This window comes from Acanthopagrus latus, chromosome 5, assembly GCF_904848185.1.
Source record: "Acanthopagrus latus isolate v.2019 chromosome 5, fAcaLat1.1, whole genome shotgun sequence".
Taxonomy (NCBI): Eukaryota; Metazoa; Chordata; class Actinopteri; order Spariformes; family Sparidae; genus Acanthopagrus; species Acanthopagrus latus.
In genome coordinates, this window is record NC_051043.1 from 27711041 (window position 1) to 27729580 (window position 18540).

Below are 18540 nucleotides of genomic sequence, written 5' to 3' on the forward strand. Positions count from 1 at the left end.
CATGATTTCCTGAAGGCAGTAGGAACAGGATCTGAAGCAGGACAGACGCAGATGACATGGTGTAGCAAGTCTGACAACAAAACAAGCTGATCAGAGAGATAAGACCGGCCAACCAGTTTTATATCCATATACTTCGTCCACTATTCTTCTTTGACTACTCCACACAATTTTCACAACACGAACAGTTGCAAAGATTTATGGATTATGCTCAGCCTTGTTCAAAATATTGCACGCCCACAAAAAACAAGTATGACTGAGTAATCAAAGATTGTCAAACCAGTTCTGCTGTTCTACTGTAGTGGTGTCTGTGTACTCCTATGGTTCATTATACAGACAGGTGGATATTATACTATGCACAAATTATGTTGTTTCATGTACACTTGGTACTGAAACACCTCAGAAACACAAAACAAGTATTATGCTGAAGATGTTGATAAAAGGGGTTAACTACAATTGTGCAAACTGGACATTTCCATTAGAAATACATTCAAATGTTACGTCTGTCCTTGCATAAGTCAGTTTACTAAACACACAAAACATTCAGACCATCCACATGAGCGACCAGGGTTTCAACCTCAACAGACATACTCTGACACTTTTCAGCACATCCCACATGTCAATTCTACTTCAGACAAGCTGGGGCTTTTCCATACACATGCGCTGGCTCGGCTTTGTATTTCGATTACAGCAACGCTCCCTGCTTGAAGATGCACATCTAACTAAGGACGTGCTTGTCTTGTGAAGTTGTCACAAGAGTGGCTGTAAATGCTTTCCTTCCCCGCAATATTACAAAAGATTCACAGCTAAGCGTGTCCTATAGATTCTTCAAAATAAAGTACCCGATCATTTAGTTATCTAAAAGCTTTTATCATCAAGCATCAATATCAGGACACACTGGGTTTTCTCCAGCAGTTAATGTAACACAACTTCTGAAACAGAAACAGAAACAGGCACATGGAACAGCCCCCAAATATGAGCTCTCACATTACTCTGTGTTAAAAACACTTGATAGAAAACTATCATAAGCTTGAAAAATAAAATAGATTTCTATATTTGAAACAAATCATAGTTTGTACTGTTCACTTGTAGAAATTAATCATCACGCCCCAGTAAGACTTCAGATCTAGAGGTCAGACTCCTGATCAGCCCGAGCAGGGCAGAGGACACCGACAGCTGAACCAGAGGGCCAGGCGTTCCTCACATTCCACACCTCAGCCCCAGGCAGCTCTGGTATGGGTATACCTAATGAGAGCATGAGGGCCGCTAGGGTGTCAAATACAGCACCCTTGTAGGTGATAATGGCATATTTTGTCTTATATACATGATTAGGAATTCCACGATCTGAGGTGTGAACACAAGTATACCTCAAGCCATCATAAATATCCAATAACATGATACACAAGGCTGGAACACAGTTTAATTGAAACACTAACCAAAGCTACACATGTGTTAGCACACAACACTAACGTCACTGCAGTGACATAACTTGTGCAGAAAAAAAAAAACAGAGCTTCAGGCAAATGTGCAAGTCTGTATTTGTCTTCAAATAGGAAAATTTAAGACATCCACAAGAAAGTCGTGTAGCACCCACAAGCATAATGAGCTCTCACTCAGATTTATCACCATTCATCTTCTAACAGTGATTAATCACAAGAGGATGAACAGTGTTGTGGCAAGGTCACACAATACACCCATGATGGCTCAAAGTTGACTTAATTATGAACAGATTATTAAACCAAAAACCCCAAACCAGCTGGTAGCTCTAGAAAATATATGACATCTGATTTGGCTGTCAAGAACCAGTCCAGAGAGACTTACTGATACCCCTTTCATACCAAGTCAAACACATGTTGGACACGACTCTGCACTGGTAAAGAGACTGGGGATGTTTCATTAAGCATTTTCTTAAATGTTACTAAAATTTTAAAACTAAATGTTTATGTAACTGCATACTCACCACTGAATAATACTGTGAAATAAGAGACAGCACAAGTCAAACCCAAACTACTTTGATACTTTGCACAATGCAGTGGTTTATAGCAGTAATATGTAAGGAACTCAAGTAGACTCAAACTCTGAAAAGTGATGACCAGGCAGGATTAACTTGTGACAGGAGTCTCATATTCAGAACTCATTAGACACGCTCTACAGAACACATTCAACTTGCATTGACTCTATAAATGAGCACAGAAAGCTGACAGCAATCCTTACAACGGCTGAGAGTGATTTTTTTTTTCTACTTACACTTTAATTTGTAGAGTAAGAAGACCCAAGATTTACAAGCTCATATACCATTGCTGGCAATGGAACAGTTACATAGCCCTGTCAGTAACATCACCCTTTCACAACACTGCTAAAAAAAGATTTAAAAAAAAAAAAAAAAATGAACAGACAAATCCAACTAAGCAAGAAAGCATCTCCAGGGCAACCAGCCTACAGGTATAGCAAGCATGCTAAGCAAGACTTGCGAGTGATTTTGTCCAGAACAAGAATAATAAAAACAAATTTTAAAAAATCAACTATCAGAATAAAAAAGAAAAAGAGAACACCCACACTGACAGCAATGGGCTACCCTCCTCATTTGACTACCTAACATGTCCATAACTACACTACAGATATTTGTGTCCTTCGAGAGGAATGTCTGACGCCTAGAAAACAACCAGTTGCATAGCAACAAGTAAGACTGCAGAAAAAGAGCGTGAATCACACAGCGATGATACAAAGCACAACACTGAAACATACAAAAAAAAAAAAAAAATGGATGAACAACATTCCCTGAAGGCAAGAGAGGACATTCTTTTCATTCACACAAGAGGCCTGCACACTTCCTTTCCTCGCAGCTTAACATGTGATTCACACATGCACACCACTAAAGGATCTGCATGCTGTCCAGTGCTGCTCAGGGCTCCATGGAAATTTCCACTTTTACAAGTCTCTGTGTCTGTATGATTGGACAAGAACAATACAGTGCAGCACACTGCAGGGTGACTGAAAACCTGAGCTATACATAACTAGAGACATACCTATACAGACATGTACTACAAACATACTGTAGGACCATATGTATACACATATTTCTAGTGAATCTAGGTCAAGATTAATTCCAGACAGCATCCAAGACAAGTCCACTCTTTCTGAAAACATTTGAGACAGGTTGCTGTACTGCCAGTTAGACAGTATTTTGGGACAGTTAAATGTATTTACTCATAGTCGAAATGCAAGATCAGCTGGCTGGTGGTTGCTGATGGCTGATGACAAAAGGATCCAATCTAATACGGTAAATCAAAATTAAATCAGGACAGTTATTTAGTTACATCATCTCTTTGCTAAGCCTGCAATGAGTAGACATTGTATTCCCTGTGAAGGATGTACATTTGTCCACAGTGTCTCCACATCTTCCTACTGTCTCCCCAGAGCATGCTGTGACGCAGTCTAGCACCTGTGGCCCAAAAAAATTATCGACTGCAGACAACATGAATGAAAAGATATTTTTAGATGGAACGTTTTTGTTCATTTTCGCTGCCAGATCTGTGCATTCATTTTGGCTTATGAATCAACTGCTCTTTTCAGCAGACTTAAAATGTTTCAAATGAATTAAAAATATAGCTCTATTTATTTAAGAAAGCCCTAAGAGTTCGCAGCTCTATATTAACAAATTATAAATAGTATTCAGTAATCCAGCAGTCATACTCATTATCACATTGTCATAAATTATTTTTAATATGGCACTTGGATACACTGAGGACTCTGTGACAGAGACAACATCTGACTTCAACCCAGTTCTCTCTTCTTGGCCGCTCTTCATATTTCGACCTATCCCAGAATTCACATGTGTACTGACACTGCATGAAGCAGCCAATGGCAGGGCAGGGAGGAAATGGTCTTGGAAGCCTGTCAGGCAGGGAGCAGTGAATGACCATATATGGTAAAATCTGCAGTCAGCAGGACTGAGCGGCAGAAGCGGCAAAGGCAGAGGCAACTGAGCGGTATAGAGGTCTTGGAACACAAACTGACCAAAATATGGGGAAAGACCATGGATAATATGCACACCAAGTGTATTTTTGTGTGGGGACAGATTTTAGCTTAGTTAGCAGCTAAACTGGTGTATGTGGGACAGAGCAGAAATAATGTGTCACTATGCACACTGTACTGGGATTTATAACAGCAGAGGTTGAGCACTGGATGAATGGTGCATTGAGAAATTGAATCCAAATCAAACACTCACACACACACACAAAACCAACATCTGATCTTCCTTTCTGGACACAGCTTTTGAAGCACTAACCTGGAACATATCTTTTACATTGAGCAATGTATTATGCGGCGTTACTTTTGCAGTTAAGGTCAATCTTGAAAATAAACAGACAACTCGGGAACTAAGACTGATAACTGATAGGCACTAACATACAGTCTGTATGGAAACTAAAGACGCTGATGGTTATAGCAGGATAGACAGCATGCAGTTTCTAAGCAATGTCATGCTTGCATATATCATTAATAAAGGATTTCTAGTTAAGGGATATACGTCACAGAAACTAATGATTTACAGAGACTTCCCTCCTCTTATGCTGAGCAGATAGAGAGGAATTATCAGGAATGTTTCACCGAACACTTGCTAGCTGCTGCATTCACTCCCACAGCTTCCTTCATATGGAAATCAGGGAATAAATTAGCAGGCATCCTGCTAAGGAAGAGAAAGGGGGAGATTGAAAGCATGAGGCAAGGGAATGACGTGTTGAGCTGGACATCTGATGCCCCTCTCTATAAATCCCTGTGTTCTGACAGAAGGAAGCAACAATACTCATGGCTGTGCTGAGTCACAGCGGCCTGCCGCAAGAACCTCACCCTTCTGTGTCACACAAAGAGGTGGCTCCATTGGTTGACTACTCTAAAATGAGGTTCAAACCTCAGGTCAGGTCGCACATCCACGACATTTACCTCTGAACTCCAAGAGATGTTTTCTACCCCATTTCAGATACAAATTATGGTTGGGGTTTTTTTTTTGATTGTTGCATCACAACAAAGACACTGCATATGGCTTAATTGTGAAGGGGGAAGGAGCATCATCACACTTCTTCCTCCCCCCAGCTGAAGTGTGGTGATGACAAAGGGCTGCGGTGGGAGTAAGCATGGGACAAAGGCCCTGAGCAGCTGGCTACCCACAGAGACTGGGAGCAAGACGGCATAGGCAGATGGGTTAGCCGGACAGATGCACCCTCACATTAGGGATGGGAAGGGGTGGGAGGGTGGGGGTGTTTAGGGGATGTGTGGCCTTGAAACAAAAATGAAATGAGACCCAGGTGATTCAAACTCCCAAGTGTCCTTCCATGAGATACAGAAATGCATGCAGAAAGCAGAGCTGCGTCTGACAAAAAGCTCATTAAGTTAAAAAAGACAGTTAGTACAATCTGCAAAATGCCAAATGGAGAAGCACGCTATCTCACTTAACTGATTTCTAATTAAGGGGCAACAGCAGGATCCTTTTCAGTTTAGTTTATTACAAATGATCTGACAGTGCTGAGGAGCAACTCTTTATTACAGATTCACTGCAGTGCAGTCTACTCATTCCATTTGCAAGAACAGACTCGCCCCACTTTTGAGACCTGCATTGCCAGCTGAGGCTATACTGAGATTTCCAGATGGACCTGCTTTGTTAGAGAAATTCATTTGAGAATACCATGGTGATAAAAGTCAAAAATAGATATCAAAAGGATAAAAAAAACAAAAAAACAAAAACAAAAAGGGAGTGCCCAAAAATTTGAGATTGTCCCATCAACTGACTTTTCCCTTTTATGTGAAGCTGTAAAAACTAGTTTGGTTGCAAGCCATACAGGTCACGCTGTCCGAAGTATAACATGCATATGCTATAAACTATAATTCTTAAAAGAACATTCCCCTTTCAGCTCCAGTGTGTGAATGCATGGCTTGTTGAAATGAGGAAAACACTATATCTGAAGGATTAGTCTGTGTCAGGCCCAGCCAGCTCATATGTGGGAAGATCTAAAAATCAGAGGGTTTCTTTTTAATCTCACACTTGAGGAAATTGCCCGAGGTTTGCTCTGCACATAAAAAGACCTCAGTCTCAACCTTTGAGTGCAGTAGTGAAAGTAGACTTTGTTCAGTGGACGCACCATTACAGTACTGGTACACAGCACGCAGAGGGCAGTTCATTCAAAACAGACACAGAGAGGAGGGCAGGACGATTGTGAAACCGGTCGAGCTCGCAGCCCACCTCCAGTACAAGCCCTGTACTGAATGAGGTGCTGAGAGGTGTAAGCTGTGTGATGACAGGCCTGAGGATCCGGTCCTCTATGCCAGAGCCTTCTCAGATGACATGGCAGTGTACTGGTGTACACTAATTACAGGCCCAGGTTAGATCTGTCAACAGTATCGCAGTACTTATGTCACTCACAGTGTCAGGACCTGCCACTTGGCCATTGCATGGAGCTGCCAAACAGAAACACCAGCAGCCTGCAATGCACCACTATCAACCATAATGATACCCAAGGGCCCTCTAGGGTACATGCCAGAGCCCCCTGCTGAATACAGTCTGATCTCTATTGCACTTTAATTAGTCCAATTATGACAGCAGGGTTCAGAGGGAGGGACGTATTCACCCAGCTAGCTTGTTTACAGCTAAATACTCAATACTTCAAATGCTGTATTGCCCAACCCAGAAGTAATTCTAGTTGGAGTGGACTGATTCCTTATATGGAGGCAAGGATCAGAAGACTGTTAGCTGCAGGGCTTTGAGTAGTTTCTGTTGTACACGTGAGGGTGTGTGAAACAGCCCGCTGGTAAACATTAATCACAATGTACACTGACATGAAGAGTCAGCAGTAGTGCTTGTAAGAGGTTAAGCCTTCAATGCAAATGATTATTTACTCTACACATAACATGGGAAAAAATCTGTTACCAAAATCGAAAGAGGAACCAAGCTTTTTAGTTCAACTCTCCCGACCCTTGAAGTGCTTATGTTTGCATTCATGTCCATAGGAATATGATCCTTCAGTGAGCAAGGCTTTTCTTCCCTTTCTAATATCAAGATCTCCCTCCCACCCCATGTACAAATCTCCAGACGTAATGTGATCCTCTTCAATCATCTGTGACAAAAGCATCACATGCATAACCACTCTCAAAAAGACACACAATGCCTTTTAAAAAGGTCAGATTAACACCATTTCAATGCCTCAAATTTTCTTACAACAAGGACAACACATGTCCTCTTCAAACTGGTTTTCCCATCAAAAAATATAAGGCAATTGGCCTGTTGGTAAAACCTTCCATCAAAATGCTAACTCCTGAAGATGAACATCACTGATCAGTCATGTGTGACTGGCAAGCAATAGGCAGAGACTGTAGAAATGAAAAAGTTTAAATAAAGATTCATTTCACCCCTTCAACCTGAAGTTTTGACAAAAAAAAATGATGCTAGAATGAGACAATTTTCATAGTCACCTGCAATTTCTGATGTTGCAGCATCAATGAGGCATAAGAATGTGTAACAAAGTAGCTGATTTCACAGTAAAAAAAGTAATTAAAACTACCAAAAACACAGTGACTGACCAAGGCACTGACACTCAGTGTGCTCTACTGATGTAGAATACAGAAGCAGTAAATGCAAACACAGCAGCTCTGCTCTGTTGCTTCAACTACTCCATCATACACTATAAACGTACCTTATGAAGAGGGAGAACGAGGAAAGCTCCACCACCACTGGCTTCAACGATTATGGCAACAAACTTGGGATTGACTGTACAGAGGGCGCTGTCCCATGTGACCCTTGACACCCGGATATCATCGTAGCATTGGTCATTCTTCACCGGCTGGCCAAAGACGTGACGGAATTTGCTACACCGTACAACTCGTTTCATATCTGTGCAAAGAGAAGAGAGGAAGATTTGACAAATGTTAGTTAGCAATTCATTTGGAAGACATACAGTGTTGAAATGAAGGTGGCTAGCCACTCCTACGGCTCACCCCCTGCTGGCCTAACAGCATTTCTGAAAGAGGTCCTGCTACTCTAACAGACCCTTTTACATTTTTGTTCCCTTAATTCCTCTGTTTGCTGATATTCAAGGCAAAAACAATCCCGTGCCCTTAAAAACACTCACTTTTACCTGCTATTCTCAGTGTGGGATCCACTCACCATGCGATCACAGTACAAGCACTTAAGATTTCCCTCACTCATAAATTACAAGCAGTAATACAGCACAGTTGTTCATTAGCAACATTTCTAATCGTGTGTGACAATATAATTTCTGGTAAGCACCTCCACCAGGGTATTAATATCCTACAATAATGACACAATTACACTTGTTACTAATGAGTGCAATATTTAAAAAGGGGTTTTCAGCTTCTGATTTCACAAAGACACAACATATTAATAAAAGCATACGTACATGTCTGATTGTATTTCACGACTTCAAACTCTTTGCCCTGTCTAGTTGTTTCTTTTGATCCACAGCTGTGCCAGATATTAAACGTCTGAAATACTAACATGCTTGTGGCACGCTGTGTGGCACACTTTAAGAGCAAGATCCAAAGAAAAGTAGGACATACCCAACCCAAACAAAAACAGACTTTGTAGCTGGTTCAGCTTAAATCTTCACCAGACAAGAATCTGCTGGCAGACAAGGGAACTTTGGAAAACTAGCTCATTCAAAAGCTACAAGTCCAAGTGCTGTGCTAACAACAGACCACTTCCAAAGATAACGGAAAGCGGGCCAGTTTCAGATAAATCACTAGAAACAGCGGTCAGTCTCACCTGCAACCTAAAGAGAGACAAAAGATCTTAAGTAGTCTTGTTTTTGTGAAGCTCCTAAAATCTTTTTTTAATTGTTTGACACAGCACATGGTAACAGTTTCCCAGCCTGAATCACCAACATGATAAAATCACAGCACAGGATGTGGGAAATGTTTGGGAGGTGGTTTTCCACTATGTGTGCGTGTGTGTAAAAGACAGAGCTTGAGCGAGAAACGCTTGTATGGCATGTTTTCCAACAGGACAAGGATCACAACACAAGCAGGAAGTTCTTCCTGTATGGATGTGGGGGTGTCCTCACAGCACAGCTTGTCTGTAAAACATGTCCGTCATTACCATTGCTTCATTTCGACGTAACCGAACACAGACAGTGGGCTGGGACACAAGTTTGTCCAAATTAAACAGTTAATGACACTTGAGTGTTAATCTTCCTTAAATGGAGGATTTTCCAGTTTTCACTTGAGTTACATAAGCTTCTTTAAATCCTCCTCTAAATTTATCTGGAGCAGACGTGCATTTGTCTAGGAAACTAAATTTGATTACTCCGGGAAAGGCTGAGTCAGACCAAGAGCAACTGACTGGCATCCAGAAATCCTGGAAGATACATTATAGTTGAAAAAAAAAAAAACCCACACACACACTACATTCACTTTGAAGGCAATAAATGGATACTCTGACACAGATGGAGATAGTTCTCTAATGTCACAGCATGTCATCGGCAGGCGAGAATCAGTCTTTTGTCACTGCTGAGAAATCCTTGCACAGTCAGTTACAATTACTTTTCAAACACATGAAAAAAGAAAAGAAAAAGGGGAAAAGAAGAGTCATTCTTCCTCACAGTAATGTGACAGTATTCTGGGGCACTCAACAAGGACAACTTTGTCAGGAGTAGTGAGGCTTGTTTACTTGCCTTTGGAGCAATAGATCTGTCGTATAATCTGTTGGAATAGAAGCTACATGTGAACAGACACCTAAATCAGCCACCTGTCTATCTCTGAATGTGCAACTGTGTGTACCGTAAGCATTAGACAAGTTAGACATGATGGTGCTTCTGCCCTCAGGTGGTGGTTGAAATTAACTTTCCAAAATTATCAAGCCACATAGCCAAGATGTATTTATTCCATGAACTTTTTTTCTTTCTTTTTTTGATTCAATTAATCAATAACTGATACAAAGCCTTTAAAATACTGGAGAAAAATATTTCACGTGAATGGAACAAGGTCGAATTTGGCATACTTCTTAAAGTGAATATGGATGAAATATGTAGATTTTTATCTCACGACCGATATCGATACCTGTCAATAATTTCACATTATTATATTTTAAAAGTAAGTTCTAAGTTTATGCAGCCCGAGGTTAAAAAGGCTCAGATGTAGCAAGCAAAATTGGATTATTGTTCATAGCTCTAACAAGATTGTGTCAAATTCAGACCGTTCCCTCCTCTCCAAACACTTGCGGAACACGTATTGCAAGTTACAGTTGTGTTGTCGTCATCTGAACTTGAAAAACAACGTCCATTCTAATGACAACATGTGTGGCTCTTGTCTACATTGCATGGCTCTACACAGGTGCAGCAGCTCTACGTCATGAGTGTGACAACAGCACTGCTGTTGTTTTCCTAAAGCAACTTGGCTTTGTATCAACAGTTCAATATATTTGCATCAATTTCATTATCTGCTGATAACACACATTTTCTATTGTCAGTGTGATACTGCACATCCCAAAAAATGAGTGATCCTCCAGTGTTTGAAAGGCTAACTGTTTGCTCTCTTGGCTGGAGTGAATACTCTTTCCTAGAGGGGAATAGCAATAAGTGACTTATGGGGCAATTTCTGGCTCATCAGCAATTTAATGGGCAGAGGAAAGCTAGGTTATCTACTATGATTATTTTTAATATGTTGCAGCAATACTGAATATTTGCTGAAATTTGAAAATGTGCTTCTGACAACTCGTATTTAGAATTACATAATCTCACTAAGATAGCCTGAGTAAACATCAAACAATGATTGCAATTTAGATTTTCATCAAACATGCAGCCATCTTTTTCCCTAATATATTCTGCCATCATTGCAATTATGAGTCTAATTTGAGACAAGGACAGGAGGGAAGGCATCAGCCACCATGTAAAGTAGCGAGCAGAGAGCAATTAAACTAGAGGAGCTCTATTTCTTGCTCTTTATCAGTATTTTGCCTCTTTTTGTTCAGCCAACAAAACAAAGCATTCCAATACAGATTTGTACTTTGATTGCCATGGCAAGGGCAGAGCTTCAAAGGGTTGAGGTCAGTTCCTAGTCAAAGGTAAGAGAAAAAGGAAAACTAGAGCAAAAATTCACTTTATGCCACTGGCAAATGCATGGGTGTTTGGTTGGCTGCAATCCGTTTCCAAGACATGTTTAGTAACACAGACATGCTGCTTAGCAACATCAGGGAAATACCAACCCAGGAAAGAAACACAATACAATAGTAAAATACAACCAAATGTCTCAAAAGGTTATTTATAAATGTCAAACAATGCCAACAACTGTTAAACTCATGTATATCCTCACATTTGGATATTTCTTTACCTTGCAAAATCATACAAAATCTAATTAGCTCAGGTTTCTCTATGAGATTTTAGTCTGGAAAACATCCACTGACAAGAGAGTGTGCTAAGCAGCTGGAAGCCAACCCAATCAGCAAACTAAGAAAGGAGGTTTAGATGATAATGAGAACAAGCAGAGCTGTATTTGGAGTGGTTTCTGAGAACTGACACGCTGCCTCTAAACTACTGAACCCTGAGACGAATAACAAGGCGTTGTAAATCTAAAATGAAGCGTGACTGCACGGCCTATTTCTCACCTGAAATGTAAACTGACTATTATGGGGAAATGTGCCGTTTTCCTAAACTGCCACCAAGTCTTCACATTGGCTAAATTGGGCAACACATTATGACAGGTGCAATAGAGTTTCATGATGATGATGATGTTGGATGAAGGCTGACACATTCGTCTACAGGGTAATTTCTGCTGATGACACCCCTAACCTGCGTTTATTGAGCCTTTCCCATTCTTAATAAAGATGGTACAGTGAAACTATCCTGTTGCTCGTTTCTCTGTTAATTTGCAGCAGACTAGTACATTGTTTTATGCAAGAGAGCTTTATAAGATGTGCCGTTTCATCACCACAATAGTGTGACAAGCCTAGACAAAACAATCACTGCATTCTTGGGTTCAGTCTGGGCCTGCACAAAGATCCCCACTCACACTGTCCATTAGCTCTGCAAACTGCAGGAAATGTTCAATATCATACGTTAGAGTTAGGGTCCATCCTGTGCATTTTCATGAAAACATGACTTGACTAATGTTTACCAGCTTGATTCATTGTTTTCCGAGCATCTGTAAATAAAAGTTGTCTGGGATAAACTAGATTGCAGACACTGGATATTAAACCTTTATGGAGCAAGGGTTGAGCTGTGCACACATTGCATGGGTGGGGTTGCAGCTAACTTTACAACACTGGCTCTTGATGAGTAAGCCTTGTTACGTGATAGAGGTGTTCCCTGACAAACCTTTTAAGGAAGCAATCATTTCTTAGTCACAGGATGCTTGCTATGGATTAGATGTATCAACGATTCCCACTAATAAATGTAATAAAACAAAAAAGATAAGGGGTTCATTTTTTGCAGGCCAATCATTTATTCTTATAAAACTGGAACATTTTTCATATGTCACTCGCCACATTTATTTCATACACCAATTACTGTACTGCTCGAGTCCTGGACTAGGACTCAAAATCAGACTCAAGCTGAAATACTGTTAACCTCAGGCTCAGAAAAACCTTGGAATCCTTTTAACATTCGGGAGAACTCGACAACCTCAGACTTTAGAGCTACAACATGACAGGACTTGTGTTGAGCCTCTAAGGCAGAATTTCCTCTAAGTTTCAAACAAATCTCCCTTATTTCACTGGAAGAGATACAAACCATTCCCGCCATGGACAAATGCCAAACCGAAAGCTACCTTATCTAAAGGGGGGACTCTTATGCAAGAATGTTAAATATGCCACACCTGCACCTAAAGAGCAAATAAAAGCAGCTGTAGCCTATAAAAACACCAGGGACAACAGAATATGAAGCTGAATGGTTTGGTGGTTTGGCAGTCATTTCTAATAGTGTTTCAGTTGCCAGTAATGCATAAAATTACCAAAACTTGGATGACCCACTGTCAAGCACCAACTTTTGTCATACAGTGGAGCGACAGTACTGAATAAACTAAAATTAAAACCAAGTCATTAACTGAAATTTGTATCTATAAAAAAAGAGACAGACCTCCAAATAACTAGAGGAGCTAAAAGAGTCAACACTGAAGCCTGCATCTCAAGTACTTATTATTCAGTTTATGACCCATGCCCTTTCCCAAACAATAACGTCATAATAATCATGGCTGACATTTGAATGCATCAATGTCAGCAGGGGCTGTGCTGAGGTAGTCATAGTCTGGCACCAGCCTGACAGCCTCAGACATACACCAGAGAGAGACGGAGACACACTTTGGGGGAATGCCATGCTACTCAGTGACACTCTCCTGAGATTTACAGTTCACTGATCCAGCCCTAATTCAAGCAAAGAGATCTGAGTATCTTTTGGGCAAATCAGATGAAAGCAGAGCTATATACCTTATTGCCTCCTGAGCCAGCAGAGCTGACCCTGATGTGCAGAGACAGAAGGAGGACCCCACAGCCTGAGGAAATGACCAACAGGAAATGGGACCAGTGTGACACACTTTTTAAGCACCCATCTCTGCATTCCTGAGTCCATTTACATCTGACAATACTGCAGAGGAAATGTGGGACCAATGGCAAATCGAGTGCTACACTTTCATTGCTTACTCTGACCATGTATTAAAAAAGGGAAACATCACAGCTTGTCAATCTGCTTTGTGTTACTACAATATCAGTATTACAGGTAAATGACCAATAGCAAATTTCTCTCCATTTAGACTGCACATTGAGCCCCCCCCCCAACTGTTTTGATGGCCAAAGCCCTCTAGTTGATGCAAAACTTTTTTCCAGTAGTAAAATACTTCTTTGAAAACAAGCACATTTGATGGTTTAAAGGAAGGTGATAAAGTAAGAATTTGGGTCTCCATGCTCGCCGTCAAGCTCGCCATGTTAGACCATGAAGGGTTTCCCTTCTCATCTCATCAACTGCTGCCTTCCATTAAACCAAGGGGAAATTGTTTTGCTCTGACATAAGACTGCAAAACAGCTAGAGAGAGGAAACGAGTAATAAAAAAAAAACAAGAGCTGAAAGCCGTGAGGGCTCATGTTTGGTCTTTCCTTGAGCATTACTGGAAGTAAAAGTACCATTTCGGTCATTTGATGCCAGTTGCATTTCAGTAACTGTGAACCAATATCAGTGAAGCACAAGCTGGTACCCATCATCCAGGACAATCTTAATTTCTCCTCTTGCTTGGTCCTACTGAGTCATCACAGGTCCTTTCAACTGACACCTCCACCTTTTAGAAAGCAACTCTGTATAGATTTTGTAGCATGTGCATGAACGTCCTATGTGACAGGTTCCATTTACTGTTGCCTCTCCCTGCCACATTCATCATGTTCACATATTCCTAATAAAACAGGGGACAACCTCATTTCTGACAACTGCCATGTACTCCAACTGGTTTCTTGACAGGGGAATGGACGATAAAATTATTACAAGCCATTGCCCCACCCTGACATAAAGACAGCAGCAATAGGAAAGGAACAGTTATTTACAGACGACAAATACTTGGGCTTCAGTTCTGAAAGAGAAATGGCTGTACAAGGATCAGATTTACTGAATTGCTTACAAACACCACTTCAACAATAAGATCCCTGCTAGGACAGATAACCAGCCTAACCCGAATTAAAACTCACTGCCTATTACAGCTCTGTGAAAGTTAATGGCTTATTTATATCTTTTCACTGCCTTGTTGCTGGGGTGCAAGACTGCCCTTGAGGCTCAGTGTTTCATAGTGTGCTTGGTGAGTGAGATGTGACATAACATGAAAATCCCAGCCACAAATCGGGATGAGCTGATGTGGGAGAGGGAGGGGCAGCAGTATTAGAGTGGAATTATGACAAAGCCTGAATCATCTCCACAACAGTTGTTTTAACAGGAAATTACTATGCAACAATACCTGCATGAAAATATCATCATTCCGTTAGCTTTTATAATCTCACATGGCTGTTTTCCTGAGGTTGTAAAGGGGTGTCGGCTGCAACACTGACAGAAATCAGACTAGTCCCTCACAACAGGTTGAACTCGACAAGACAACAACAAAAAAAAAAAAACACTAGTCGCTCCACAGCGTCAATGTGCAGCCAGAGTCAACGACTTGTCCAACCAGAATTTAAGTTAACAAATAAATACATTCTCGAAGAGGAGTCGTCGATACAAAAAAAACCTGCACCTACACGCTCATTTTGGTGTACAAATGGTGTCTGATTAATTGATCACTACCCACCTAACTGTATCAACACAGGGTCAATACACAAAGATAGCTGCTACTGCATGTGCAATAATACTTAGGCCCAGACTTCAGCCTTGTTGTCAATTGTTGTGCATATTGTGGTTCTGCGTTCATCAAAACCCAGCATTTGTCTCAACTTCAGCCATTTATCTTGAAAATGCCGTGCAGTCTAAAGTTTGGGTCAGTGGCACACGAAGACCTCTGCGGATACATGCAATCAGTAAATAAAACAGGGCCCGACAACGTTTCTCAAAAGGTCTTATCTGCTTAATGTTTACTTTTGCAGTTCCTTTGTTTGTTGGTGCATTTCATCACTGTTGTTATTGCCGACTTCCCTACAATGTGGCTGCTGGCGTCATCATGGGAGCCACAGTCCAGGCCATAGCGCCAACAAATGCTATGCTACTAGTCCCAAAATACACAGGGAGCTGCTGATGAATATATATTGATGACATTTTATAATCAGAAAGTTTCCTATCGTATGTTAAGAGATTTAGGAGTCATAATTGGACACAGACTTTTCTTTCCCACACTTTGCTAACCATGCCACCCCTCACCGCCAGTACACACACACACACACCAGTGATGTCGCCTCAGTGCTCCCCATACACTGGATGCCTTTTGCCTTTTGTCACCAAGACCGCATGAGACGCCACCTAAATCCCCTTCCTGTAACCAAGGCCACGGACCACCATTGTAATCAGATTCCCGCTACATTCCAGTGCTTTTTTGCAACAATGAGATAAGGTGATGTTTTTTCACCCCTCTCCTGCCCCAAGTGACCATTCGGTCTTTACTCTGCTCAGTTTAAAATACTACTGGAACACATTACACATCAATGTTTCAAGGAATGCTATTGTATTCTTTTGTACTTTGTAGAGGAAGTGTGATCTGCAGACACAAGAAAAATGTGGCTTCAAGGCAAACTCATTCTAGGTTACACTACAGTAGACAGAACCAAATGCCAGCTCAAATCAAAATAAAACCAGATTGAAGTTATATACATGCATCAATAGCATGTAGTGTGCCAGACATTTACAGAATGATGAGGGTTTGCTTACTTCCTCATTCCAGAAGAGGAAAAACAGACTCATTGGATTAGACACAGGACACATAAATGTGCCAGAAAATGCTAGTTCCATGTTAAAAGTTAAATGTTAAACAAATGTATATGTTTAGTGTGATGGTGACCATGCCTTTTACTTTACTCTCAGCTGCCCAACACTCAATCACTTTCTACAGCTGAGATTTAAAAGACTAACTCCTAAACTTCTTATCCTACTTAAAGTTGAGATTTAAAAAGAGACCACTCTAAAATCCTCTGAACTTAGTCAAAACAGGAAAAGCTCTTTTTATTTTTATTAGTGTTTGTGTGTAGGGTTACTTTTTTTGTATCTAGAGCAACACAAACTGAACGTTTAACAACTGCCTACAATCTCACTTGCACCTTTCCAAACAGGTGATCAACACAGCAGAACCACAAACAAATCCTGTCTATTGCTCAATTTATTTCAAGTCCACTCCTAAATATTACAGCCAGAGAGTACAAAGCATGTCCCTTCCTCTTCCTGATCAGGTTCTTCCCCCTCCCCCAATGAGCAATGCAGAAACCACTGCTCCATTTCAACAGATGTTGTCAGCTGTGGTGGGAAAGGCCAGTGGAAGAAATAGTATTGGTCTCTGTGTGTCTACTGGAATTGCTAAGTTACAAGCATTACAAAGCCAAAAGAGGAGGTGACATCATCTTTGATTGAGTCTCCAAGCAAAACCCATGTGTGCTCTGGCACTACATCAGGACAACTGTGACCCACTGGGATTTTATTTCTCACAACAGTTAGTCAACTCAAATGTTCTTCTACACTTTTCTTTGGCCTCCTGCAACTTAAGAATAGATGTCAGTAGCTACATTTCAAGACAAGTGTGTTTGAGAATCTTGCAAGTTACAATAAAAGCCTTGTTAGGAAAATGAAAGGTTTCTGTCCGTTAAATCAACATGGATACAAGAAGGGTTGAGCTTGAATCAAGAGCATAATAAATTAACTTTATGAGGGCAAATGAGCGTGGATCAATGCTAGCTTACATACTAAAGTATTGCAGCATGTGAACATAGACAGAAACCTGTACAAAACTTGCTTCTGATGAGAGCTCTCGTTCGTGGACCGAGCCACATGCTGCTAGTTCCCTCCACCTTCACCTGAGAAATATCTGTTCCATCAGTTGGCGTAACATCAAACTGGGTTTACATCGTACTCCAGACCGGACTACAAAAAAAAAAACAACCCTGAAACGCCCCAGCCTTACTTGATTGTGGCTTATCAAAACAACGATCACCTACTGTCCAATAACCATGTCGGTTTTTCTACTGTGTAAACAATTAGCAGCACAGATTTAGGCATGTGATCCTCTTCATCTCCAGGCTGGTCAAAACAAACAAACGCACTAATATGCTAAGCAGGTGATTGGTTAATGAGATTTTCCCTCCCACCTGTCCTCAGAAAAAACTCCCTGACACCTTGTAAGGGGAATAAATTCAGTTCATCAAACCCATGATTATTATGATTTAATCAAATATCAAATAATTTTTTTAAGGTGTGGCAAGTCAATCTGAGAGTTTCTGGCACCAAGTGTAGGCTGAGATAACATCTGCATTGACGGGACTGGACACAAACTGAGGTATGTCAGACATGTTAAAAGAATGCAACCTTTGAGTCCAACTGAGATGCTGCTGAGGCCAAACATGCCCAAATATTTAGCTTCTTTTACAGAATGCTGATTATTCTAGTAGACTGATATTGGAACTGACTGCAGCAGGAAATATATCAAGCTACTTTCTATCTAATGTACACATTACTTAGTCCACAAAACAAATCCAAAGCCTGAAACTTCCTAACAATTTCAGCACAATAATGAACAGTGACTTGAGATGGCCAGCAGGGAACAGCTGGACTTAGCTAGACCTCTATCAACCCTGATGAAATAATAATGGATATATACATTTTCAAGATCATCCCAAAACCACTTCAACGTGTAAAAAGAAATTCTTTTACATGCACTCAAGACTTCACCTCAGCACACACCAGCACTCCTTGCTGCAGTTGATAAGAGCCAACACTCCCTCACATCTCATGCTTAGTTTCCCTCTGCTTCCTGACCCACTTCCTCTCTCAGCCTACCCATAGGAAGGCAGGCTACGCACTTCTAAAGACCTTGTACTGCAGTACATCCAGCAGCGGTTGATGCGTCTGGAATGGTTAACAAGCCCAAACACAGCTGTAGTACCGCTGA

General features: G+C 40.9%; 1 protein-coding gene across 1 annotated transcript in view; it reads right to left on the reverse strand.

Annotated features, from left to right (window-relative positions):
- coro1ca (coronin, actin binding protein, 1Ca) overlaps positions 1-18540 on the reverse strand; it is a 31731-nt gene that overhangs the window by 11274 nt on the left and 1917 nt on the right. The window contains exon 2 of the mRNA XM_037098182.1: positions 7680-7876. Within this exon, the coding sequence (XP_036954077.1) occupies positions 7680-7874 (195 nt within the window). The 5' untranslated portion in view covers positions 7875-7876. The remainder of the gene's footprint in view (positions 1-7679; positions 7877-18540) is intronic.